The 25,996-nt window shown below is 35.9% G+C and overlaps 1 protein-coding gene across 8 annotated transcripts in view; it reads left to right on the top strand.

Moving 5' to 3' along the window:
• Nucleotides 1-24,773, top strand: part of LOC106878652 (TBC1 domain family member 22B) — a 99,371-nt gene extending 74,598 nt beyond the window's left edge. For 3 of the 8 annotated variants that reach the window (XM_014927934.3, XM_014927936.3, XM_089341825.1), the window contains 6 exons: nucleotides 5,109-5,174; nucleotides 14,506-14,626; nucleotides 17,685-17,867; nucleotides 19,470-19,597; nucleotides 20,349-20,444; nucleotides 21,722-24,773. In XM_014927934.3, coding sequence (XP_014783420.2) covers nucleotides 5,109-5,174; nucleotides 14,506-14,626; nucleotides 17,685-17,867; nucleotides 19,470-19,597; nucleotides 20,349-20,444; nucleotides 21,722-21,856 — 729 coding nt within the window. In that variant the 3' untranslated portion in view covers nucleotides 21,857-24,773. Of the gene's footprint in view, nucleotides 1-1,089; nucleotides 1,156-5,108; nucleotides 5,175-14,505; nucleotides 14,627-17,684; nucleotides 17,868-19,469; nucleotides 19,598-20,348; nucleotides 20,445-21,721 lie in introns of all 8 variants that reach the window. The other 5 variants (XM_014927935.3, XM_089341824.1, XM_089341823.1 and 2 more) reach the window with 3 other exon arrangements.
• The last annotated feature ends 1,223 nt before the right edge of the window (nucleotides 24,774-25,996 follow it).

Below are 25,996 nucleotides of genomic sequence, written 5' to 3'. Positions count from 1 at the left end.
TTAAGAACAGGGAACTGGCAGAATCATGCGCACACCAGACCAAATGCTTTGTAGTATTTCTCCTGGCTCTTTACATTCTGAGTTCAAATTCCACTGAGGTTGACTTTAACTTTCATCCATTTGAGGTTGAAATAAACTAGCTTCTTCCTGCAAAATTTCAGGCCTTGTGTCTATAATAGAAAGGATTATTATTATTATGGTGAGCTGGCAGAATTGTTAGCACTCTGGGCAAAATGCTTAGCGATATTTCGTCCATTGCTATGTTAGTTCAAATTCTGCTGAGGTCAAATTTGTCTTTCATCCTTTTGCAGTCGATGAAATAAGTACCAGTTACACACTGCGGTTGATGTAATCGACTAGTCCTCTCACCCCAAATTTCAGACCTTGTGTCTTTAGTAGAAAGGATTATTATTATTAAGGCAATGAGCTAGCAGAATCATTTGCATGCTGGGCAAAAAATGCTTAGCGGCATTTCATCCATGTTCTAGATTCAAATCCCAGCGAGGTTGACTCTGCATTTCATCCTTTTGGTGTCAATAATATAAGTACCAGTTAAGCACTTGGGTTGATATAATTGACTTACGCTTCCCCCTAAATTTGCTGGCTTTGTGCCAAAATTTAAAATTATTAATGTTATTATTATTATTATTATTATTATTATTATTATTAAGGCAGCGAGCTGGCAGAATTGTTAGCATGCTGGTCAAAATGCTTAGCGATATTTCGCCTGTCCCTATGTCCTGTGTTCAAATTCTGCCGGGGTTGACTTTATCTTTCATCCTTTTGGGGGTCGTTAGATTAAGTACCAGTGAAAGACTGGAGTCAGTTTAATCGACTAGTCCCCTTCCACTAAATTCGAGGCCTTGTGTCTCCAATAGAAAGGATTATTATTATTATTATTATTATTATTACTATTTATTATTATTGCTTGTATATGCTAAGAATGTAAGTTTTATTTCATGTTGAAATTTAAAATACTTTTACATCTGTCTATATTTGCACCATTTTTGATTGTGCTGCATCTTTGGAAGTAAAGTCTTTATTTTGTTTTTGTTTTGTTTTCTTTCTCTTCAATGTTCCTGATTTTAGATTCACATAGACATTCCCCGAATGAACCCTTTAGTCCCTCTGTTTCAACTGAAGGTAGTTCAGGAAGTAAGTATGCCCCCAATAAATAGCCAGTTCAACAAAATGCAGCAATTTGGGACCTTTTTATCATACATCCACCAGTTCTGCAGACAAGCAAGTTCAATAGTTTAGTAAAAGACTAATAAAAAAAAAAGCAGCTAAATCTTTACACAGCAAGCTTGAATATCCAGTGTCTTTGTTACTAAAATATTGAAATTTCAGGGCTTTTTGTTATGCTACACATACACCCCCACACCCACAAGGTTAGATGTACAATAGCTGCATGTGTATTTAGGGCTCCACATAGACTATCACCCAGCCAACTGCCAGAGATGTGGCATGGTTACTACTGAACTTAGTGGTGTTATTACTTATGATATACAGAGGAAAATTTAGAAAAAGTATAGTAAACTGCATCATGTGTGTTTATCATGCTTTTTTCTTCCTCTCTTTCTCTTATATATATATGTATATATATATATATATAGATGTTTTCGATCCAGTTTGGATTCTTTGCCATCAAATTTGATGGTAAAGAATCCAAACTATATCGAAAACATCTATATATATATATTTGTATATATGAAGGTGCATGGCTCAGTGGTTTAGAGCTATAGTAAAAGACACTTGCCCAAGGTGCCACGCAGTTGGAATGAACCCGGAACCATGTGGTTGGCAAGCAAGCTACTTAGCACACAGCCACTCCTGCGCCTTATCTGCAACTGTTGAATTTTATGTAACCTTGTAAATGAATCACGTAAATTTGAAAACTTAATAAGATTCACTCTGCGAAGCTGGCACATTTTTCTGTGAGTAGACATTTCATCTCTAATTCAGATGAAGAGGTTTACTTGAAATGTTGAAGTGCTCTCCTTCACGTTAAAAATAGATTTATGTTATTTAGTAAATATTTGATGCTTAATATTTGATGATGTTAATTTTATTTTTACATGCATCATATTATTATTATTATTATCATCTGATACTTCTAACCGTTGCTACAGTGGTTCCTGTATCAGTTAACAAATGGTGTTCGATTCCAACTTCCCTTTCATTAACTGCACTACTTCTCCTCTTTCATCAACCAAGTTGCACAAAACATTACCCAGTTCTGACTCCCTAGAACTGCGACCCTCTGCAGTTCTATACATGCACATATGCATATACTTAACAATATATGTATCTACATACTCTCTCTCTCTCTCTCTCTGTATGTATGTATATATATATATATATATATATATATATATAAGCACCCACTACTCTTGGAGTGGTTGGCGTTAGGAAGGGCATCCGGCTGTAGAAACTCTGCTAGATCAGATTGGAGCCTGGTGCAGCCATCTGGTTCACCAGTCCTCAGTCAAATCGTCCAACCCATGCTAGCATGGAAAGCGGACGTTAAACGATGATGATGATGTATCACTCAAAAAAACCTGTCCTCCAAAGCAGAAATGTTAATGCCACTTCCTCTGCTGAATAGGATTGGCCTGCAAGAGCCCTGTGCTGGTGCCATGTATAAAGCACTCAAGCTGGTGCCATGTAAAAGCGCTCATGCTGGTGCGACCTTAAAAGCACCCAGCGCACACTGTAAAGTGGTTGGCATTGAGAAAGGTATCCACCCATAGAAACCAAACTGAATCAGACTAGACCTGGGTGCAGTTCTCCTGCTTGCCAGCTCTGGTCAAACTTTCCAACTCATGCCAGCATGGGAAACAAATGTTAAAGGATGATGATATAAAAAAGTTATAATAATGGTGTCAAAACAAATAGTGATATTCGAAAATCATTTAACACTTATGCTTTAGGCCTGCTTAGTAAGTAATAGGAAATGCATCCACTATGCAAGATGTGTTTGGTTTGACTCCATTATTACAACTTTTTCAACTCAATGCTAGTGGAAACTAGCCAGTCCAAACCCTGCCTATGTGGACACTCCAACAATTTGGAGTGGTGCATTATATTTGACTCGAGTAAAAAATACTGGTACCGCATATCATTTCTAAGTGTAACAATATATATATATATATATAAATATATGTATGTGCATATTGCGTAGATATATATGTCATTGTCTGTGTTTGTGTGTATTCAGGGAAGATGACAACAGTACCACCTCCTTTAGCTCAACAATTTTCACTATAAGTGAGCTAAAAGTGATGTTGTTATTTCTCTTGTCAACAAATCATCTGTCAGCTTCATACCTTCAAAGATGTGTGAAATAAGGCATCCCTTACTTTAAAAATTGTTAAAGATTAGCAGCAGAAAGATTGTCCTGCTGTAAAACAAAACCTCAATAATAAATTCACATAACCTATGCTGACATAGAATTTACTGACATAAAAAAAGTTGGAATGATGTTGAGGTGTATATAAGTACAGATATTTATGAATATACTCAGAAAGAATTCCTGGAGTAATTTAGCTACAGGGAAGAACGTAGCCCTTCTTGCTCTCCCTCTCTCTCTCTCTCTCTCTCTCTCTCTTTTTTAAAATATATCTCTTAGTCATTTTGTACCACATTAGCTATACTGAAAATAGTTGTAGAACATTTTTATTTTTAACTAAAGTGTTGCATGCTGGCATCACATAAAAAAGTACCCATGCTAGTGCCATATAAAGCACGCAACACACTCTGTAAAGTGATTGGTGTTAGGAAGGGCATCCAGCTGTAGAAACCATGCCAAAATGGACGACTGAGACCTGGTGCAGCTCTCTAGCCTGCCAGCTTCTGTCAAACTGTCCAATACATGCCAGCATGGAAAATGGATGTTAAATGATGTTGTGACAACTATTCACTGGAAATTCACTTACAAAAATATTTTAAGTAAAATGATAAAAACATTAATTTTGACCTACTAAATTCCTGTTTAATTTTAGTTTTTAATTTTAATGTGTATTTTTTTTCCAAGTTAATATGAAACTGTGTATAAATGAAAACCCAGTTGTTAAGATGTTGCTTTGGTAGAATTTGGTTGAAGGGAAAGACACAAGTTGCTGCATTTTGCTGTCCAACTAGCTAAATATTTTTCTACTGTGCCCCTTAATCCCTACCCAGCATGCTGCACTATGGATGTCTTAGCACCCTGCCCTTGCTAGTTCAGATGTTACATTTGAATCAAGGTGGCTGTGCAATTTAACATTTATATTTGGGTGTATTTTGTTGGCTTTTTCTGTTTTTTAATTTTTGTTTTTCATTGCTGGGGCTTTGTTGTATCTTCTCTCTTAATAACTAATGTGTTTGTCTTTTTTTTCAGGCCATATGAGAAAAGTTAACATTTTCGAGAAACCAGACAGGCTTTGTCTAAACTTACAATCAGATTTTGGTTTTAAAAAATTATCCGTTACCCCTGATACTGTTGGTAACACCTTTCCATCTTTCAGTATTAATTAACAGAGCTGTAAATATTTTACAGTTTATGTATGTTATTACAGCTAGCATAATACTGGAAATGTAGCTGTTTAGCACTGGTGATTTATATATGCTTATGATTAATTAATCCTTCGTCAAGACTAATAATTGGTCCTTAAATTTGTTGATGTAAACTTTTAAAATACATTGTTATCACTCAATAAGCTGATACTTCTTCAGCTTGTACATCATTCCATGTCATGCTCTATAATTCTATTGGTGGCTACTGGTTTCAAAGAGCAAGCATCCACTGCAATTTGTGCAGTTGTCTGGATTTTTAGATTTATTTAACCTATGTTGATATACAAATGAGGAATGAATTGTTTTTTTTTAAATATTCATAAAAAAAAATTCTTAAAAAAAAATTCTTAAAAAACAAAAAACAAGCAAACAAACCTTTCTTTCCCAAACAAATGAAAACAAAAATATTTTCTAATTTTGTAAGTTATTGTCTGGTTTGTCATTTCCATGTTGACTTCACTCTTACTCAACGAGTGTAGCACCGTAGCTCTTTGATGGTTAGTAGTAGATTACTGTCTTCTTCAAAAACACCCTGCTCCCTGTTTTTGCAGATTCTTAAAGATATCCCTCGAATGACTTCTGTTGCACACTTGTTCCAGCAGAATGCCGTGCAGGAAGTGAGTATCAGTTAGTCAACTTTACAGCTGCCATCTCTTATTCACTTTTTTTTTTAATATTTTCTTAACTGTTTCTTTCACTTGACATCACATCCAACTCTGTAAACGGACCAGAAAATCTTCACCTGTTTCTGTCTGTCTGTCTCTCTTTCTTTCCATCTGTTTCTTTTCTTGTCGTTCTTTAATATACTCATTCAACGGAGACAGTCGTTTAGAAAAACCAGCAACTCTGTCATGCTGCCAATATATATATCATCATTGGAAACCTTTCATTATCGCTTTATTTCTCTTAACATCTTAATTTAAGAGAATTTTAGCTGAAAGAAACTTAGCTGTTTATTTTTTTAAAAATCAATGTTCTTTATTTTCTGATTGCATCATCTCTTTTAAGGACAGTTTTATAATTAAAAAAGAAACCATAATCATCACCATAAGTTTAATTGTTCAGATTATCCTGTCAAATGTAATGTTTGTTTATTCATGTGGTTTTGAATTAATCCTGTCTTATTTCTTAGCTTTGAGATATTGATGATGTGTGAGAGGCCAGATCTGGCTGGTTTGAACATAAGACATATTGAACATTTGGACTGGATATGGCTGGTTTAAATGCCAAATGGTTAAATCTCATTTTGCATTACCTTGTAGTTTCTGACAAGTTACTTATTCTTTGTCTAACCTAGTTTAAATATAGGGAGTCACTCTCGCTTCATGGCTGAATGGTTAATGTTAAGAACAAGCAACTGAGTCTATAAAAGGATCTAAAGAAAGGCCAGTCTTTTGATTATATGACTACAGTCGCTGAGACTTCAGGCCACAAAGTCTGGTAAGAATATTTCTTGGACACACACACACACACACATACACCAGTCTGTCACTGTGGCTGATAAAAGGAAGAGTTTCTGGTTTTGTCCTCAGTCAAAGCAGTCTAGCTAGAAACACTGGCAAAAGTAACATCAGTGCCTACAAAGTGGACGCTTGTTCTGTAAGAGCAAACCTGTGCAAAAGCCACTTGAAGCCCTCAAAAACTGATGTCAATTGTATCGATGATGAATTATTGAGTTATTTCTAGTAATTAAATTAGGCTGAAATGAAATTATTTTGATTAACATTTGAAGGCATTCCAGCCATGACCATCCTTATTGTTCCAGCTATTGTTCCTATGATTAGATTGTCCACTGTGTCCTTTTTAAAGCTATTTAAAGCTAGTTGAGAGAAATTTAGTTGTTATTCCTAGCTTGTTGAATGGCCCTGCAGAGGCTCTTTCATTGTCTCAACTGCCATGTTTTATTCCATTTCTGACAGTATTTAGCCTTTAAACAGAAGGAAGGGGATGCATGAATGTGTAAGTAGGCAAAAAAAAAAAAACCCTAAGCAAGCAAAAAAAAGACCCCAAAAAATCTGCCAGTGGCACGTAATATGCACCATCGGAATGTGGTCAATGCCAGCCCCCCCTTACTGGCTCCTGTGCCTGTGGCACATAAAAAGCATCACCTGGATGTGGTTGATGTTAGTGCCGCCTGATTGGCTCCCGTGCTGGTGGCACATAAAAGCACCCACTACAAACTTGGAGTAGTTGGCATTAGGAAGGGCGTCCAACTGTAGAAACCTTGCCAGATCAGATTGGAGCCTGGTGCAGCCTTCTGACTTGGCTGACCTCAGTCAAACTGTTCAACCCATGCCAGCATGGAAAATGGACGTTAAATGATGATGATAAATTGTTAGTCTCTTGCACAATAAAATTGACAATCTCATTGAAAAGTGCTGTAAAATATACACTTTCCTTTGCATCTGGTATTGAGCATAAAATTCATTTGAAACTCCTGCATTGTACAAATATATATCAGTGTTAATGGTATCCAGTGTTCTATAATGAAGCAACAATCGATGATGTTTGCTGTTTAAGAGTGATGAGGGAGTTTGTAGAAGAATTCAACAAGTTGACTTCTTGGGAGTAGTGAAAGAGTCTAACATTTTGAAAATTTGTCCTTTTTTGAATAGAGATAATATATGAACCTGTTATTGGCTTAGATTACAAAATTGATTCCTTTAGAATGGCATCAGGGTCAGTGTTACAATTAGTTCTGTTTTCTATACTCTTTGCACTATTTCCTTTCTCTCTCCTACTTAGACTCCTTCTGTCTCAATATTACTTGGCTTTTAATTAATCTATTTCATTCATTCTATCAACATACTTATCTAATCTAAGGTGGTGAGCTGGCAGAATCATTAAAACACCAGGCGACGAGCTGGCAGAATCGTTAGCACGCTGGGCGAAATGCTTAGCAGTACTTCGTCTGTCTTTACGTTCTCAGTTCAAATTCCGCCGAGGTCAACTTTGCCTTTCATCCTTTTGGGGTCGATAAACTAAGTACCAGTCATGCACTGCGGTCGATGTAATCGACTTAATCCCTTTGTCTATCCTTGTTTGTCCCCTCTATGTTTAAGCCCCTTGTGGGCAATAAAGAAATAAGAATCATTAAAGCACCAAGCAAAATGCTTAGCAGTATTTTGTCTGTCTTTATACATTTTGAGTTCAAATTCCACCAAGGTCAACTTTGCCTTTCATCCTTGCAAGTTTGATAAAACAACTACCGGTCAAGCACTGGGGTTAATGTAATCGTCTAAATTCCTTGCCTGGAATTGCCGATCTTGTGCCAAAATTTGAAACCAATGTTATTTGGCTTTTAACCTATTTCATATGATCATTCAATATATTTATCCAGTCTAAGGCGGCGAGCTGGCAGAAACGTTAGCACCCCGGGCAAAATGCTTAGCGGTATTTCGTCTGCCATTACATTCTGAGTTCAAATTTTGCTGAGGTCGACTTTGCCTTTCATCCTTTCAGGGTCGATAAATTAAGTACCAGTTACGCACTGGGGTCGATCTAATCAACTTAATCCCTTTGTCTGTCCTTGTTTGTCCCCTCTATGTTTAGCCCCTTCTGAGCAATAAAGAAATAAGAATCATTAGCATGCTGGACAAGATGCTGCTAAGCAATTTGTCTGCCTTTGTGTCCTGAGTTCAAATTGCACTGAGGTTGACTTTTCCTTTCACCTTTGTGGGATTGATAAAATAAGCACCAGTTGAGCACTGGGGAGTTTGATGTAATTGACTTACACATCTGCCCTCGAAATTGCTGGCCTTGTGCCAAAATATTTATCTAATATGTCAACCAGTTTTGTTTGTTTAATCATCTTTTTTCACAATAACTTCTGGCAGGTAAGTTAAAGAATTCTTCATTGTATTGTTTTACACAAAAGAAGCTTTGAAATCCTATTACTATTCATATTTATATATTTTGCTTTAACGTAAATTTTTTTTTATTGTCATCAAATATGTTAGCAAAAAATAAAATAAAAGGAAAGAAAATGCCTCATAGTAAGGTAATTAGGCTGATTTGTTTTATTTTCCCTATTTTCATGTGTTAATTAACAGTGGGTAACTATTTCCTTTTACCATAATTGGAGGAGAGTGGTGGGATAGAGGTATCCATTCTTATAGGTTAGATAGAAGGGTGTAACTTTTCAGTGCTTCTTTCCTGATCATGTGATGGTGGTGATGGTGGTGGTGGTGGTGACAATGATAGTGACAGTTGTGACCAATTAGAAAATGGTTGCTAATCATATCTTGCATCCTCTGACGACAATGGTGAATTGTATCACCTTTCCTCACAGCTGAAAGGATTGGCTCCGAGAGATTTTAGGATCTCCATTAACACAATACAACCCATAAGCCTTTAATCAGTGTAAAACATGAGAGCTAAATCCTTGTGGCTAATCTTCAGTACCAGATTGCATCTCTCTACCTCAACCTTGTGTGGAACTGTGATGAAACCAATGTTGTATTCTGGAAAGATCATTTGCCAATCAGAAACATGCCCTGGCTCTGTTTCAGCTATTATTATTATTATTATCATTGTTATTATTTAACGCAGTGAGCTGGCAGAAATGTTACCATGCTGGGCAAAAGGCTTAGCAGCATTTTGTTTGTCTTCATGTTCTGAGTTTATATTCCTTGGTTGACTTTGCCTTTCATCCTTTTGGGGTCGATAAATTAGGTACCAGTGGGGTCAATGTAATCGACTAGTCCCCTCCTCCAAAATTTCGAGCCTTGTGCCTTTAGCAGTAAGGATTATTTTTATTATTATTAAGGCAACGAGCTAGCAGAATTGTTAGCATTCCGGGGGAAAAAAATGCTTAGCTGCATTTCTTCTGACTCTGAACATTCTGAGTTCAAATGTGGCCATGATCAACTTTACCTTTCATCCTTTTGAGGCCAATAAAATAAGTACCAGTTGAGCACTGGGGTTGATGTAATCAACTTAGCCACTTCCCCAAAATTGTTGGCCTTGTGCCAAAATTTGAAACCATTATTATTAAATCTTGATACCAACTCGTTTCTTTCCGCCTTTCATTTTTCTCTTAGATACCTGTAATATACTGAGGGACAGTCAATTATGTCCATAAACAATAAATGAAAGACTTTGTTTCTTTGTAAGAATAGTAGGAAGAGTGTGATCAAGATGAAATGTTCTGTGGTTTCCAGTTTTATACATAATGTTTCTGAGTTAAAAACCTTTCCAGATTCATTAATCACAACTATTTAGTGCTCAGGGACTTAGCTGTCATTTGTAGTTTGATAAATAGGTAACAAAGGCATCATTTTGAATTCTTGTCTGTTTAATCTTTTTATTGTCATATTTCTGTTGAAATGCATTGTCTTTGTTTCAATTAATTTTGAAAACACGATGAAGAATTTGGTAAAATAACTGTGTCATTATTAAGCCATGGTTTGGACCATAAATTAACATGAAATTTCAATGGGAAGTTTTGATTTAAATAATTTTAAAACAGGAAAATAGCGTCATACTATGAAGAGCGGTCTCAGTCAGTTTTGCCTGAAAAGGCTAAACGAATTAGACGAAATAGTCTTTGTGGTAAAATAAGAAACCAATGTTTATGATTGTTGGAAAGGAAACGGTTGGAGACTGAGTCTTGAATCTTGTTGGAAATTTTTTTTGTTTTTTTTTAGACAGTTGTAAAGCCTCACGTGGATGCATGTTTATTTGGTTGAAATAACTGCATGGTTTCAGCATCCTTGTTTTGTGGAGGTGGGGTGGGTGGGTGTCCTTCCTGCGATTAACCTAACCTAAATCTTGGTTAAGCTGAAATGCATCATGGAATTACATATAAATATGTATATAATTTTACTAACTTCCTTTGTTTTAAATTAGTCTAGAAACCTGCCCCTAACTTTGAAGCTTAAAAGCATAATGTCTGAATGCATGAAAATATATTGCAGGTATGGTTCTGTGATTAAGAAGTTTTGCTTTGCAGCCGTGTGGTTCTAGATTTGATTCATGCTGCATGGCTCTTTGAGCTACTGTTCTTTGTTGTAGCCTTAGGTTAACCAAATGCATCATGAATAGAAATTTAATTGAAACCTTGAAGAAGCCCATCATGTAAATATGTATGTTCAGCAATGGAAATAAGTGTCCCAAAAACATGATTGCTAAAATAGGGATGCATTTGAAAATGTTCTATGAGCCCTTAACCCGACTTGCAGAGATTCCATCTTTCTCTGAATAAACTAACTGCTGCTCATAGAATGCATGTGCACGTGTGATATTCTACATTAGCATAACATGGGTATAAAATGCAGATGATGTACGTTTGCAGTTGGCTCTGACACACCAGCAAGGTAAAAGGAAGCATTATAACCATTGTGCGGAGTTAGGCATTGAAGGGTAGATGCAGAAGCAGGTGGCAGTAGATGACTTCATGCAGCAAAGTAGGTTGCATGTAAGTGTAACTGAGGCATGAATGCGTGACCCAGGCAGCTGCAGCCTGCAGTGCAGGGACATTATCATCATTATAATTATCAGTTTAGCAAGAGGTAATTTTTATCCCCCACTTAAATATGGATGTTCTGTTAGAACAAACTATACTGCAGGTAGATACCATGAGAGAACCTCTCATATTGGCTTTTAGTGTCAGATGCACTCTTGTTTATCTCACTAGTGGGGAGATTAATCCTTGCCACCCCCCAGAGACCATCAGATTACAGGATTCTGACCGTCTTTGGTTTCATCAATGATGGATGTTTGACGACTGGAGATAGCAGTGACTCATCTCCCTGCCAGCGATATAAAGAATGTCAGTGCTAGAATAGGCACTGGTGTTGCAATTAGCCAGTGTGCTTGTCAAAATATATATATATTAATGATCGAGGCAGTATTAACACTGAGAAGTATTTTAGCATTTTTGAATAAGTGATTCTTCACAAGTATAGAGAGAGAGAGAGAGAGAGAGAGAGAGAGAGATAGAGAGAGAGAGAGCAAACTGGATGTAAGAGGAATTGTCTGTGGTGTGCAAGAGAAGAGATTTTGCTGGTGTGGATATGTATTGCTTATGGAGTATGGCAGTTGGGTAAAGAATGGTCAAATGGTCCAAGTAGAAAGAAGACCAAGAGGAGGTGATTAGATGTGATCTTAGGGTACTGTTGACCCTCATGAAGGAGATGACAAAAGCGCCACAAGTGTTGAGATGTTTTGCTGAAGAAGACCTGTCTAACCCATGCAAGCATGGAAAAACAGATGTTAAACACCAATGATGATGATTGTGTGTGTGTGTGTGTGTGTATGTAGTGTTTTTGTAGTGATTAGTACAACTATACATTTTACAACTGATGCAATGTTTGAATCCTGCAGGTGATGTTACAACTTTTTTTACCCTCTTTATATAATTACGTGTGTTTGTGTAGCCTAGTCGTTAGGGTGTTGCACTCATGATCATAAGATTGTAGTTTCGATTCCTGGACCTGGCAATGCATTGTATCCTTGAGCAAAATACTTCATTTCATGTTGCTCCAGTCCCCTCAGCTGACTAAAAATGAGTAATCCTGTAATGGAACAGCATCCTATCCAGGGGTAAATATATATGCTACCAGATCTGGGAAACCAGTCTTATGAGCCTGTAGCTCAGGAAGGACCCTTCATCCTCATATATATCTATATATATATATATATATATATATATATATATATATATATATATATAATGGGCTTCTTTCAGTTTCTATCTAGATGAACAATAGTTGGTTGGTTACAGGAATTTCCAGTGGACCAGTTAGTAGTTCACTGCAGTTCCTAGAGTAAAAGTGACAAGGGAGTGTTTGTAACTCAATGCAGAACAAATATGTCAAAACATTTTGTTTGCAAAGCAGTGGTTTTTCAGTTTTCTTGCACCAATGGAAAATATACACGTGCACACAGCAGTTATTTATATATGTGTGTATGTGTATATGTGTGTGTATATATGTGTATGTATATATATGTATATGTGTATATATGCACATATATGTATATATATGTGTGTATGTATACATATGTATATGTATACATGTATATATATATATATATATATATATATATCCAGCACAGAATTTTGTCAGTGAACAGGTTGCGGTCTCAAAGTGATGAAAATATTTTGGTAAATTTAAATTTAAATGCTGAAGTGAATCTAACGGTTCTTGTGTGTTTCTTGAATGGTTTATAAACACCTTCCATGCAGCAATTGTTTTCGCTCCAGCATACGACCTCAGACCAGGACACCCGCTATGCAAGTACATCTCTAATATATATATACAGTTGCAGCATGGAAGATGTTTATAAGCCACTTAAGAACACATACACACACACACAAAAAAAAAAAACGTTAAATTCACTCCAACATTTAAATTCGTGTCAAAATATTTTTGCTGCTTTGAAACTGACCTGTCCACTGTTAAAACTGTGTGCTGCGCAAGCACGCATGCATGCGCGCACACACACACACACACACACACACCTTGTCGCATTCACTTTAAGAACTGCAGTGACTCAGTAACTGGCCTGTTTGAAACTCCTGCAGCTAACAGTGGTTATTGTTCATCTAAGATAGAAACTGAAATATCCCCAGTGTGTGTGTGTGTGTGTGTGTGTGTGTGTGTGTGTGTTGGCATAATGCACTGATTGTATGAACAGTTACTGTTCATACAAAGATGGTGTCATTTGTTTGCAATTTTCCTTGAACCTAGCCTGGCCATTGAGCTGTTTGTATTGAAAGGACTTGGTGGGAGAGGAAGTATTAACTTGCTTGGAAACGGGTGAGAGCTGACAGGAAGAGCATTCAGTGGCAGAAACTCTGTTGCAGTGAAATTTGTCTGACCTGTGCCAGCATGCAAAAATGAATGTTAAAATGAGGGTAATAATGATCTAATTGACACATACATACAAAACTGAGTATTATCCTTATTATGTTGCCAAGTGTGAGGGGTGAAGTTATGGCCAGTATTATTTAATGGTAGATTGTAATCCTGTCCTGTGTGAAGACTTGTCTCTTCTTTTAGTTTAACTTGTAAGCTCTAAAAACATGGAGAGCCAGAACTAAGATGCTAAGATACTTGGAGTTTGTAGAAAGATTCATTCTGCTCCACCAATTAGTTAGCGTTTAGCTCCAGGACCAGTGCTAATTAAGAAGAACTAAGATCAAAGGAATTTCTTTAGTGACTCTCTTGTATATTTTAAGGTTAAATAATCTAGTGTATCCTTCACTTTTTGAAGATGGTGTGATTTGCAGATTTGGTTACATTTTCTAGCAAGTTATGCAACCCCCACAGAATATTTTTGATTGGTTGAAAAAAAAAAAATTCTCTATCTATGGTTGGGTTTTTTTAAAGTTTCACTTGAAAAGGAAGGTGAAGGTGGGGAGGGAGGTGCAGACTGCTAATATTTATTGAGAGGCGGATGAGGGTAGTGGATCAGACCATGCCTGTAAATTGGAGCACAACAAGTGGAGAGGGCAATCGTTCTTAGTGTTTGGGGAAAATGTTTAATGATGTGATTTCTCGATTGATCCTAGATGTCCTCCTGTATTTGGAGGATTGCAGTTTCTTCATCTTTTTTAATGTCATTTACCATGTATTCTTATGTTTTATTTTAATTCAGATGATTTTATGTAAACTTTATGCCTGTTTGTGTATTGTCCCTTTCATCATTTGCCCTCGTGGCAAATGACCTCGTTATTATTAGGGCAATGAATTGGCAGAATCAGAAGAGTATCAGAAAAAAATACATTCTAGGACTTTACATTTTAAATTCAAATTCTGCCATGGTCACCTTTGCTTCTAAGATTGATAAAATGAAATACCAGTCCTGTACTGGGATCCCCAGTAGTGACTTACCCACTTCCCTTCAAAATTGATGCCTTTGTATCTATATGGAAAATTATTATTTTGGTTATTTTTTTTAAACATGCTAAAATTTCTTTTTTTTTTTTCTTCATTCTTTTAGATATTTGAAAGAATCCTGTTTATATGGGCCATCCGCCATCCAGCCAGTGGCTATGTACAAGGAATTAATGATCTTGTAACGCCGTTTTTTGTTGTCTATCTTTCTGAGTACATTAGCAATGGTATGTATTGCCCACTTTTCTGGTTTCACTGATGTCGGTCGAGTATCAGTCACTTTTTTTTTTTTAACCCTTTAGCATATAAACCAGCCATATCTGGTCCAAATATACCTGTTTTATGTATAGACTGGTCATACTCAGCCTCTCACACCTACCCTACAATGTCATACTAAATATAAACAAGCACATCATTGAAATCTCAATACAAAAAGGTAATGCATGATTAATTCAAAACAACGTAAATAAATAAGCATTGTATTTGACAGAAAAATCTGGATGCTAAAGGGTTAATGTATTTGTTATAGAGTTGTTTTGTAGAACGGGCTGGTGTTTCTTACTTGCAGCATTTTCTTTATACCCCAAAGCAGGGGTTGGTAAATGCTTTTATAGTTGGTCTGGATGATTCTGAAGTGGTTTTATGTCTTTGTAGGCTAAAGTGAACATGGAAAGATGAAGCCATGACCTCTCTCTCTCTCATACACACACAACAGGCTTCTCACAGTTTTTATCTCCCAAATTCACTCGTAAGGCTTTGATTATATAGCTTAATTAGCTTAAACCAGGTACATTTTATGGAGTTTATACCAACGCCTTTTCTACAGATTGAGCAGGGCCATCTACCTGAAGGGATTTGTGATTTGTCTGCCTTCCTACTTATTAAGACTTTGGTTTTTGTTAGATTGCCTCTAAGGCCCTTAGACTCTAGACCTTGCTTCCACACCTGAAACCTCTCTAGTTCTGATAGTGACTCAGTTATTAGAGCAAGGTCATCAGCATAGAGAAGCTCCCAGGGACATCCTGTTTGAATTCCTCTGTTATGGCCTGGAGGACTATGATGAATAAAAGGGGGCTGAGGACTGATCGTTGGTGGACCCCTACCCAGAATTTTTCACTATGCTCGTTGCCAATCCTCACCTTACTGACAGCATCTCTGTACATGGCTTGTACAGCTCTCACTAACCACTCATCTATCCCTAGTTGACAGGAGATCCTGTCAAAGACTTTCTCCATGTCAACGAAAGCCAGGTACAGAGGTTTATCTTTGGCTAGGTATTTCTCCTGCAGCTGTCTTACCAGAAATATAGCATCAGTGGTGCTTTTCCCTGGCACAAACCCAAACTGTATCTCGTCTTCTCTTTACAAACTTATCCATTTTATGGGTAATTTAGTCTGTTAATAATGAATCCTCTTGCACAAAGAACACAGATTACTAACAGTCAAACTGAGACAAGTGACCAGGGAGTTGTGAAAAGTGGCAGCATGTTACATATTATTGGACTCATTTGAGAAGCCTTTCAAAATTCATTGAAAAGACGAACATTCTTGCCATTATATGAATGAAAAACATTGAAATTCAGTCGCAATATGTGAGGACGTATTAAAAGATTTAACTCAACATCGTAGAAAACTGCTGAGGCTGCAACCGAAATAAACTAAAACATAGTCGTGCACTGAATATGTTCATAAGATGTTAATTTCAAGGATAGATTGATGCCAATTTATTTCTTATCTTTATGAAATTTCAGATTCAAAATTGAATAACACTGTCATACCATAATTAGCCTAAATGAATTGAATGACACAACTGCCTCTCATTCTTAGGTTAGAACTTAGTATTTAGTTTTTTGCCTCTTAGACATTTATATATGAACTTTCTAGTGAACAATGGTTTGTATTTTTCATATTTTTGAAATATAATCGTACTTTTTCGAGGCGCACCTAGTCACATCTTGCAGTGCATGGTTTGGGAACCACTGGTCTAACTTCTGAGTACAATGTTGACAGTAAGTGTTGATAAAAATAAAATACTAATCAAGCAGAGAGGCTGATTCAATCTTATATTATAAAAGGGAAGCTGATTTTCATCATTTTGCCCATAACAACATCTGTACAGAGAGAGGGGAGAAGGGGAGGAGAAAAAGTTGTTGATAAAGAGAGAGAGAGAATGTGAAAGATGAATAGGTGGTGTTGCTGGCTTAGTAACTAACAGGTTTTGATTAAAAACATGCAAATTTAAGTGCAAATCTGTGAACACAATGCTACATAGACTTCAAAAAAAAAAAAGGAACTGTGTGTGTGTGTGTGTGTATGTATGTATATATATATATATATATATATATATATATATGTATAAATTCATATAGTTATTTTTTTTCAGTTGTTTGTGTGTGTGTGGGGTTCTCTTTGTCTTTCAACACATAAACAACAGACAATGCAACATGGACTTCAAAAAAAAAAAAATTTACTTTGAACAGTTTATGAAGGTACATGCATGGTTAATAAATATTTTTACTGACATTTATCTATATTAAATATCAATCTACCATCATACAGTTATAATCAAATTGGTTAGATGCAATGTAAAAGAATCTTTTGTCACCTAGTTAATTATAACCCCCCCTATACACACACACACACACACACAAATTGTTTGTGGTTGTGTTAGTACTGGAAATTATTATTTTATTTTACAATGATGTGTTATTAAGTATCAAAGTCACTTGTTATGTACATTTACAACCTAGTCACTGATGTTACAATCTACAGAGCAATAATAGTTGAATAATGTACCCATGAACCAGATGGTGCTATGTGACAAAAGACACCTTTTACATTGCATTTCACCAATTTGATTATAACTGTGTGATGGTAGATTGATATTTGATATAGATAGACAAATTGTTTAACTGACCTATATTACTACTATATTGCACAGCTGATTAAGCATACCTATCATCACAATCAGTCCCACTGTGTGGCACCTTGGGCAGGTGTTCTACTATAACCCCAAGCTGAGCAAAGCTTTGTGAATGGATTTGGTTGATGGAAACTGAAAGAACTCATTGTGTGTGTAATTGTACTTGTTTAGCCAATGATTTGTCTGAGTTTGTGTTTTTACACTGAAGCAACTACATGGTAGATGAATGAATTAGTAATAAATCACAAAGTTGTTTTAATTCACTTCAAATTTATTTCATGGGGTGTTAAAATTTTGGCACACAACTGCAACCTGGTCTTTGACCCTGCAAATTGGTAGTATTATTTCTGTTTTCTTCCTCAGATATAGAAGTGGAGAACTGTGACTTAAGCAAGCTCTCAGCTGACACATTAAACATCATCGAAGCCGACAGTTTCTGGTGTACAACGAGATTACTGGATGGTATCCAAGACAACTACACATTTGCTCAACCTGGTATTCAGATGAAAGTGAATGCTTTGAAAGAATTAGTGAAACGGATAGATGGTAAGTACATTAGTGAAGTATTGCAGACCAGGATTGAATTTAGATTATAAATAAACTGACCACACCTATTCTTTTCAGTCAATGGACTGCAGCCATGCATTAAAATATCTTTTTTATAAATCATAGCAATACATGTTGTTGTTGTTGTTGGCACTCCGTCGCTTACGACGTCGAGGGTTCCAGTTGATCCGATCAACGGAACAGCCTGGATTCACTCATTGGATGAAATACAGTGGTATTGCTTGCCCCAGGTAATCTTAGGTGCTCATTACTACCTGGTGCAGTTGGCCTGAACCCAGACTATACCTGATTGCTCGTATGGTACCTGCCTGGATGATTTATCCCTCTATTCTCATCGTATATATTATATATGTGTGTGTGTGTGTGTGTATATATATATAGTCCAACCCATGCCAGCATGGACAATGGATGTTAATCATAATAATAATAATAATAATAATAAATAATAACTGTTTCCTATGTAGAAAAGAAAGTTTGAAATTATTGATTGTATTGTCCCTAGTATTTGATTTTATAGGTGGGATTTGAACATAAAATATTGTATATATATATATATATATATATACTTTATTTAAAAGCAGCAGAAATATAACTGTTGCTTTTAAATAAAGCATATTACTCTACCTTTGGTATTTGAGTACTCTTTTTTCCACCTTGTTGCACATTTTATGTGCTTACTCCAGTGTATATATATATATATATATATATTGGGGTCATCCCATAAATAATGCGGTTTTTATTATACTTCTTTTATATTTCAAAATTAAGATAAACCAAGTTCTTTTTTAATCTAAAATATACTGTCTTTCATTTTCTACAATGCTCTTCCATCTGTCTAGTAGACTTGCAAGGCCCCTCTTCCAAAATTCACTTGTCCACAATGAAAAATACTCCTCCAGTACTGTTCTGACCTTGTCTACAGAATTCATATTTTTTCCGTCCAAATGATTTTGAAGACTGTGGAATAAATGATAATCAGATGGGGTAATGTCTGGTGAATATGGTGGGTGGGGCATCGTTTCCCATTCAAACTGCTCCAGCCTTTGCAATGTCATCCTCACCGTATGTGGACAAGCATTATCCTGATGGAAGAACACCTTTTGTCTTGAAACCAAAGATGGTCATTTTTCTTCTAGTGCTGACTTGCAGTAGATCTCCTTTGTTATCTTTAGGTTTGAGTTTAGAAGTTCAAAGTGGACTAAACCTTTCAAAGATTAGACTGTTGGAAATAAAAAAAAAATTATAACATTGGGCTACAACAAGTAACCTTAGATGCCAAGAACCTTCCTAAGTATCCATCCTAGCTGTCCCTAATAATACTGTTTTCTGAATCTACCGTAAACTAGGTTTTTTGTTTATTTCCTCTATCCATTTGTTCAAATCTTTAGGGATAGTTCCCTAATGCACCTATAACTACAGGGATTCATTTTACCAGCATGCCGTCATGTAACCCCATATCATATCATATCATATTGTATTGTTTTGTACTGTCCTCGATATGTTTGTAAACCCTTAGTGGTTAATAAAGAAATCGTCATAATTGTTGTTTACAGTAAATGTATGTACTACTCTGCCTTTCAGTTCCATTATATAAACATTTAGAAAAACACAATGTAGAATTTCTCCAATTTGCCTTCCGATGGATGAACAACTTGCTGATGAGAGAAATTCCTTTGCGCTGTACCATTCGTTTGTGGGACACTTATCAGGTAAGCTAGGAGACTCCATGAAATCTCTGACCATTTCACCTCGTATTACAGACAGATGTTGTTGAGGCACCACAGCCATCGTAGCCCTCTGAGCCTCTGAGGTCAGACCTCCAAGTGTGAAAAGTGGGATTGGATTGCTATGGGTTAATTAGCATGTTATTGAAGAAACTACAAGCATAAACCTTCAGTCTTGTCAGTGCCATGGGAAAGAAAATGTTGAGGGGAGTCAACCTGGACAGCAAATCAAGGAGTAAAGTCTTTCAGGTTGCTCAATACCCACTTTGACACCATTCTGGCAATTCCAGGGTAGGTGGAGCTCCCCGGCCCCTTGAGGCAATTCACCTAGGGGAAAGCTACTACCGATTTAAAACCCACAGCTTGCTGGTCACCACAGCCATCTTAGTCGTCTGAGCCACTGAGGTTGGACCTCCAAGTCTAAAAAGTGGGATTGGGTTGTGTGGATTGATTCTCACTTTACAACTACTGGGCAAAGGAAGGAAGGAAAACCCTGCAGCATCAAGGATTGATTTAGTCAATTGAGGACATGCTGCTCTTGCTTGTGATCTTCAGACATGAAGAAACTGTTGTCATCATAGTCAAGGCAATTATGAAATCATTGTACGACTGAAGAGGATAAGAGACTAGTGATTATTAGTGAAATCTTGTAAATTTTCTTTTTTTTTTTGACCAAGACACATATTCTGTTTGTTTGAATTCATCTCATTTTTTCTTTTTGTGTCTAAATTCCTAGGCAGAAATAAATGGTTTTGCAGATTTCCACCTTTATCTCTGTGCTGCCTTTCTTACACGGTTTTCCATTGATATTCAACGTGAAAAAGATTTTCAGGTTTGTCTATATAATTTACTTCCTTCTCTAGGTGCTAACTATCATCTGTTGTATGTATGTGTGTGTGTGTGTGTGTGTGTGTGTGTGTGTGTGTCATATTTTACATTATTCATTTTTACCAGATTTGTATGCATTTTAATACACACTATTTTGCCACATTGAATGTGTTAGTGCTCACTTTACTGTTTTTGATAGTAAAGTAAGTACTAATACATTCAATGTGGCAGGTGCATTAATTACATCAACAAAAGGTTGTCTTTTAACTGTGTATACATTTAGTATGATACACAGATGGCAATTTTAACTTAAAGCTCTTTCAGTTGCATGCACCAAGTTTTGTTTTCAACAACTCAGCAGGGCATGTAGTATGATTCAGAGACAGATTTTAATTTAAGACTGTGTCAAGGCTGACAGGAAGCAGTGCAGCTTCCTAGGTCTAACCAACAGTAGTATTATTCCCTTCAGGGGACTGTCATATTAAATTGACAGCATACAACTACTGTTTCAAGTGTGTTCACTGTGCTTTTTTTACATCTGTTTTCCTGCACATATGGGCCTGTCCGTCTCTGTCTCTTTACTCTTTTACTTGTTTCAGTCATTTGACTGTGGCCATGCTGGAGCACTGCCTTAGTCGAGCAAATCGACCCCAGGACTTATTCTTTGTAAGCCTAGTACTTATTCTATCGGTCTCTTTTGCCGAACTGCTAAGTTACGGGGACGTAAACACACCAGCATCGGTTGTCAAGCGATATTGGGGGGACAAACACAGACACACAAACATACACACACACACACATATATATATATATACATATATACGACGGGCTTCTTTCAGTTTCCGTCTACAAAATCCACTCACAAGGCTTTGGTCGGCCTGAGGCTATAGTAGAAGACACTTGCCCAAGATGCCACGCAGTGGGACTGAACCCAGAACCATGTGGTTGGTAAGCAAGCTACTTACCACACAGCCCGTTTTTCTTATTTAGCTTCCAGGCCAACCCTGATTGAAGAGGTCTACAATCAGAGGTATTCCAGTCATGACCACCTGTTTATTCAGGAGTGTCTAGAACTACGTTATCTTAATGCCCTTTCCAATTTTAAGACAGTGGGGTGTGATTTGATGGGGATTTGGTTGCCATTTCTAGCAGCTCAACAACTTAGATATTATGCTTGTATACGTATGTGTGTGTGATTTATATATATAAACACCTGTTTGTAGTGTTCAAATGTCTCTTGATAATTGATTATTTTTATTATTATTTTATTTCTCTTTTTAGGGTATACTGATGTTTCTCCAAAACCTTCCCACTCACCACTGGCAGAATGAAGAAATTGGCGAGTTATTGGCCGAGGCGTTTAAGCTGAAGTATATGTTTGCCGATGCTCCCAACCATTTAGTTCAGAAGTCATGATGTCCTCACTACTGTTGAAAAACTGCTAAGCTGACTGTTGAAAAAAATATATTTAAAAGAAAAGCAGAACAAATGAACAAAATAATACTACTACTACTACTACAACAACACCATGAACAATAATAAAATCAAGCTTTCGACTTTAATTTTGCTTCATTTTGGTCAAGCACTTGTCGAAAATTTTGACCAGATGTCTTTATCGCAACCTCCTTATCTCTCTCTCTTTGCTTCTCTCTCTTCCCCCTCTCTCTCTCTCCCCTGTTCATGCACGACTCACATTTGCAGTTGTGTTTATCTACAGGGCTTGCCCCTAATCAAAAGACTTTTCCCAGTGAGAAGGCTTTTTTTTTTTGGTACCACAGAAAGATTGTTTTTACCTGTGTAAAGAACTAAACTGGTTTCATCGTTACCTTCTGTGATACTATTATAGGTTGATGCTGTGTGGGTGTGGGTTCACACAGGTACTTGTATTCACACTGACATTCTCATATAGACGATTGCACATATGTATGCATAATCAGATGTGCACACAGATGTATATGCATATGTACACAATGCACATTTATACCTATATATATCCATATATATATCTCCATATATATATTTATATATATATATATGTATTTATACATACACAAATATATATATATATTTATACATACATATATAAATATTCATACATATATATCCATATATATATATATATATATATATATATATGCATATCCATACATACATATATATCTATATATATATATATATATATATATATATATATATATATACACACACACATATATATCCATAGATATACATTGTGCACAACATACACATATTTCATATGAATATGCATACACATACTCACACACACATACTTAATATATGAATGTGAGGCATACTTACAGATATTTATATGCACACACACACACACACACACAAATATGCACATATGCATAGACATCTTCCACAAACCTGAGATGCATCATTACTGTTCCTGTGGAAATGCACCTGACTTCTGCTGCTATCGTTGCATGTCTGTCCTGATGATGATGATACACCAACACTCACCCTCTTGCTCACACACTCTGTAGTAAATGGTCATCACAGACAGACAGACAGAATTGAGATCTTCACGGCACCAGTGTTTCTGCCGTGCAAGTTCTTTTGTGCAGTTGGCTCCCTCAATACAGGTCCAGTGTTTTGCCATCTGTTGGATGTCCGAATGAATGAGTGAGGTCTCTTCACTGAAATTATCCGCTTTGAGTTAACATTCAGAAGAAGCACTCCTGCCGAGGTCAACTTTGCCTTTCATCTCTCCAGGGTCAATAAAATAAAGAATCAGTCGGTTACTGGCATTGATGATAGCAACTGTAACCTCCCCGCTGTCACCTCAAAATTGCTGGCCTTGTGCCTAAATTAGAAACAGTTATTATAACTGTATGTTTATTATTATAATGATGATGATAATGATAACCGTTGTCTGTGTGTATGTAAATGCATATATAAAAACTTTGTTTTTATATATATTTTTGTAAATGACACTGGATTGTTATAGATCCTCATTGACTTCAAAGGGTGTATGCAAAAAAAAAATTAAAATGCCACATCAAAATCAGCATCATAATAAAATGAATGATAATAATAATAATAATAATAATAATGGTCACTCCTGTCAATTTTGGCATATGAGTGTTTGAAGGAGAGGATTTAGAAAAAGAAAAAAAGATGAAAAAAAATTATCATTTTAATTATTATTATATTAATCATTATTATTATTATTACTATTTCAAGGCAGTGAGCTGGCAGAATCGTTAGCACACTGAGCAAAATGATTAGCAGCATTTAGTCTGTCTTCATGTTCTGAGTTCAAATTCCACTGAACTCAATAAATTAAGTACCAGTGAAACGCTGGGGGTCAATGTAATCAACCAGTCCCTTACCCGAAAATTTCAAGCCTTGTGCCTTTAGTAGAAAGAATTAGTAGTATTATTTTTCTTTTCAGTAATAATAATAATAATAATCCTTCCTACTATAGGCAGAAGGCCTGAATGTTGGGGGAGGTGATAGTTGATTAGATCGACTCCAGTATGCAACTGGTACTTAATTTATTGACCCCAAAAGGATAAAAGCAAAGTTAACCTTGATGGGATTTGAATATCAAAATAATACTAATAATTGAAATGATAATGTTGATTAATATAATGGCACTGATTTCTTGAAAATTTTTTTGATAATGATAATAATTAAAATAATAAATAAAATATGTTGAAATTGCTCTCTCTCTCTCTCTCTCTCTCTCTCTCTCTCTCTCTCTCTCCCACATTAGGGAAAAAGCTAAAAAGAAATGAACATTCTCTTCATTAGAGTATTTTGCTGTGCAAGGAGGTTGGCATGGCATGATGATGTCTGGGGAAATTTATCTTGTAAAGTGGGGAATGGTTACATTTTCAGGCATGTGTCATTGGTGTTGTTGTTGCTGTATTGTCATCAGTGACAAAAATAAAAATAACCAAAAAAAAAAAAAAACAACAAACAAATAGGAAGATAAAAAAAATAAACAAAAGATTGATTTTCTCCACCTGAGAAATTTTCTTTGCTTTTTTCCTCCCCTCCTCCTCTTTCTCCACCTCTTCCTCACCAGTTATTTCCATAAAAGATATTTAAAAAAATAAATAAATTGTAAAGAAAGAAAGAAAGAAAGTTACAAAAATACAAAACTTGCATGAAAAAAAAATATAGGGAAAAGAACAAACAAAATAAAACAAAACTGTGAAATATTGACTGTTGCTTCAAGTGAAAATGAAGGAAGTGAAACCAAAACCAAATCAGTACCTGTTCAGTTGAAACGGCGCTGATTGTTCGGCCTGTAATTTTATTTTCTAATGCTGACAAATATATTATTTAAAACAAAATCAAATTTTTTCTTAAATGTCTTTTTTGTTGTTGTCTCATTTTATTTAGTTTTTACATTTGTATTGAAATGTAAAAAAAAAAAAAAAATTTAATTACTGTATTTTAACATGTATAAAGGAACCCTTTTTTGTCAAAAATTAGGTTAAAAAATTTGGGAGTTTCTTATACATGGATAGTATTTATAATCCCTTACAAAACCTTTTTCCATATTTCAAGCACCCCAAAGTAGGGGATTCCTTATACATGGTAAAGTATGGTATATTCTTTTAAAAAAATTAATTATATTAAAAAAATATTTCTTCTTCCAAGTAAAAGAAACCCAAAATCATCACAGCATTAGTTGTGATTGTGGTGAAGCCTTCAAATCAGCTCATGAAATTTGACATCCCAGTGTCCCATTCATAACGATGATGTCTCATTAACCCCTTTCTTACCATAATTTTTCTGTTTAAATACTCTTTGTTCCAGTTAAGTTTGAAAATACTTATGGCTTTACATTATTTACATTTGTACATAATTCTTCATCTCTTAAATATAGAACTTATGGCTTTAGTAAAATAACTCATTATTTAGTTGGTGTTTAGAACATAACATGAAATTTTGATGGCAGGTTTAAATAGAGATCACTTCAAAACAAAAAGTTTGTGTCAGATGACCAAGAGTGGTCTCAAGCAAGTTGGTATCAAAAGGGTTAAAGCCCTTATAGTCTCCACACATGCATTCTCACACACGTGTTTGTCTATTGATCCCAATGATTCCTAACGTGGGACATAATCTCCATCGGTGAGGCCTGGGGAAAATTGCGGTGGGGCAATGGATCCAAAGTTTTTTCTTTTTTACTAGGACATGGAATTGCGAAAATCTTTTTTTCACAACAAGCATACGACACCTATACTCAGCCTAGCCAGACCAATCCCTCCAACCAAGCATATTGTATGAAGACATTGCTACAGTACAGCAGTGCAGTGCTAGTCTAATGCCCTTGTGTGGATAGCAGACTTGAAATTACAAAACGTGGTGATTTATGGCTGAAACTAACAAAATTGTCTCCTTAAATTAAAGAAATCTGCTGTAGTCACCAGGTGCAAGGTTCTCATTAAAGTGATTAATTTTTTTTTCTTAGTCAATAATGTACTCAGCACTTAATAAAAGAGTCACTGGTAGATTCTTTTGTATTAAATAATTGTGATTAAATCTTTGAAATAAAGTTGTTTTTTCCCAATCACC

Source organism: Octopus bimaculoides, chromosome 25 (assembly GCF_046866305.1).
Source record: "Octopus bimaculoides isolate indiv1 chromosome 25, ASM4686630v1, whole genome shotgun sequence".
Classification (NCBI taxonomy): domain Eukaryota; kingdom Metazoa; phylum Mollusca; class Cephalopoda; order Octopoda; family Octopodidae; genus Octopus; species Octopus bimaculoides.
The sequence above is the reverse complement of the archived record's forward strand: the minus strand, read 5'-3'. Positions and strand labels throughout refer to the sequence as shown.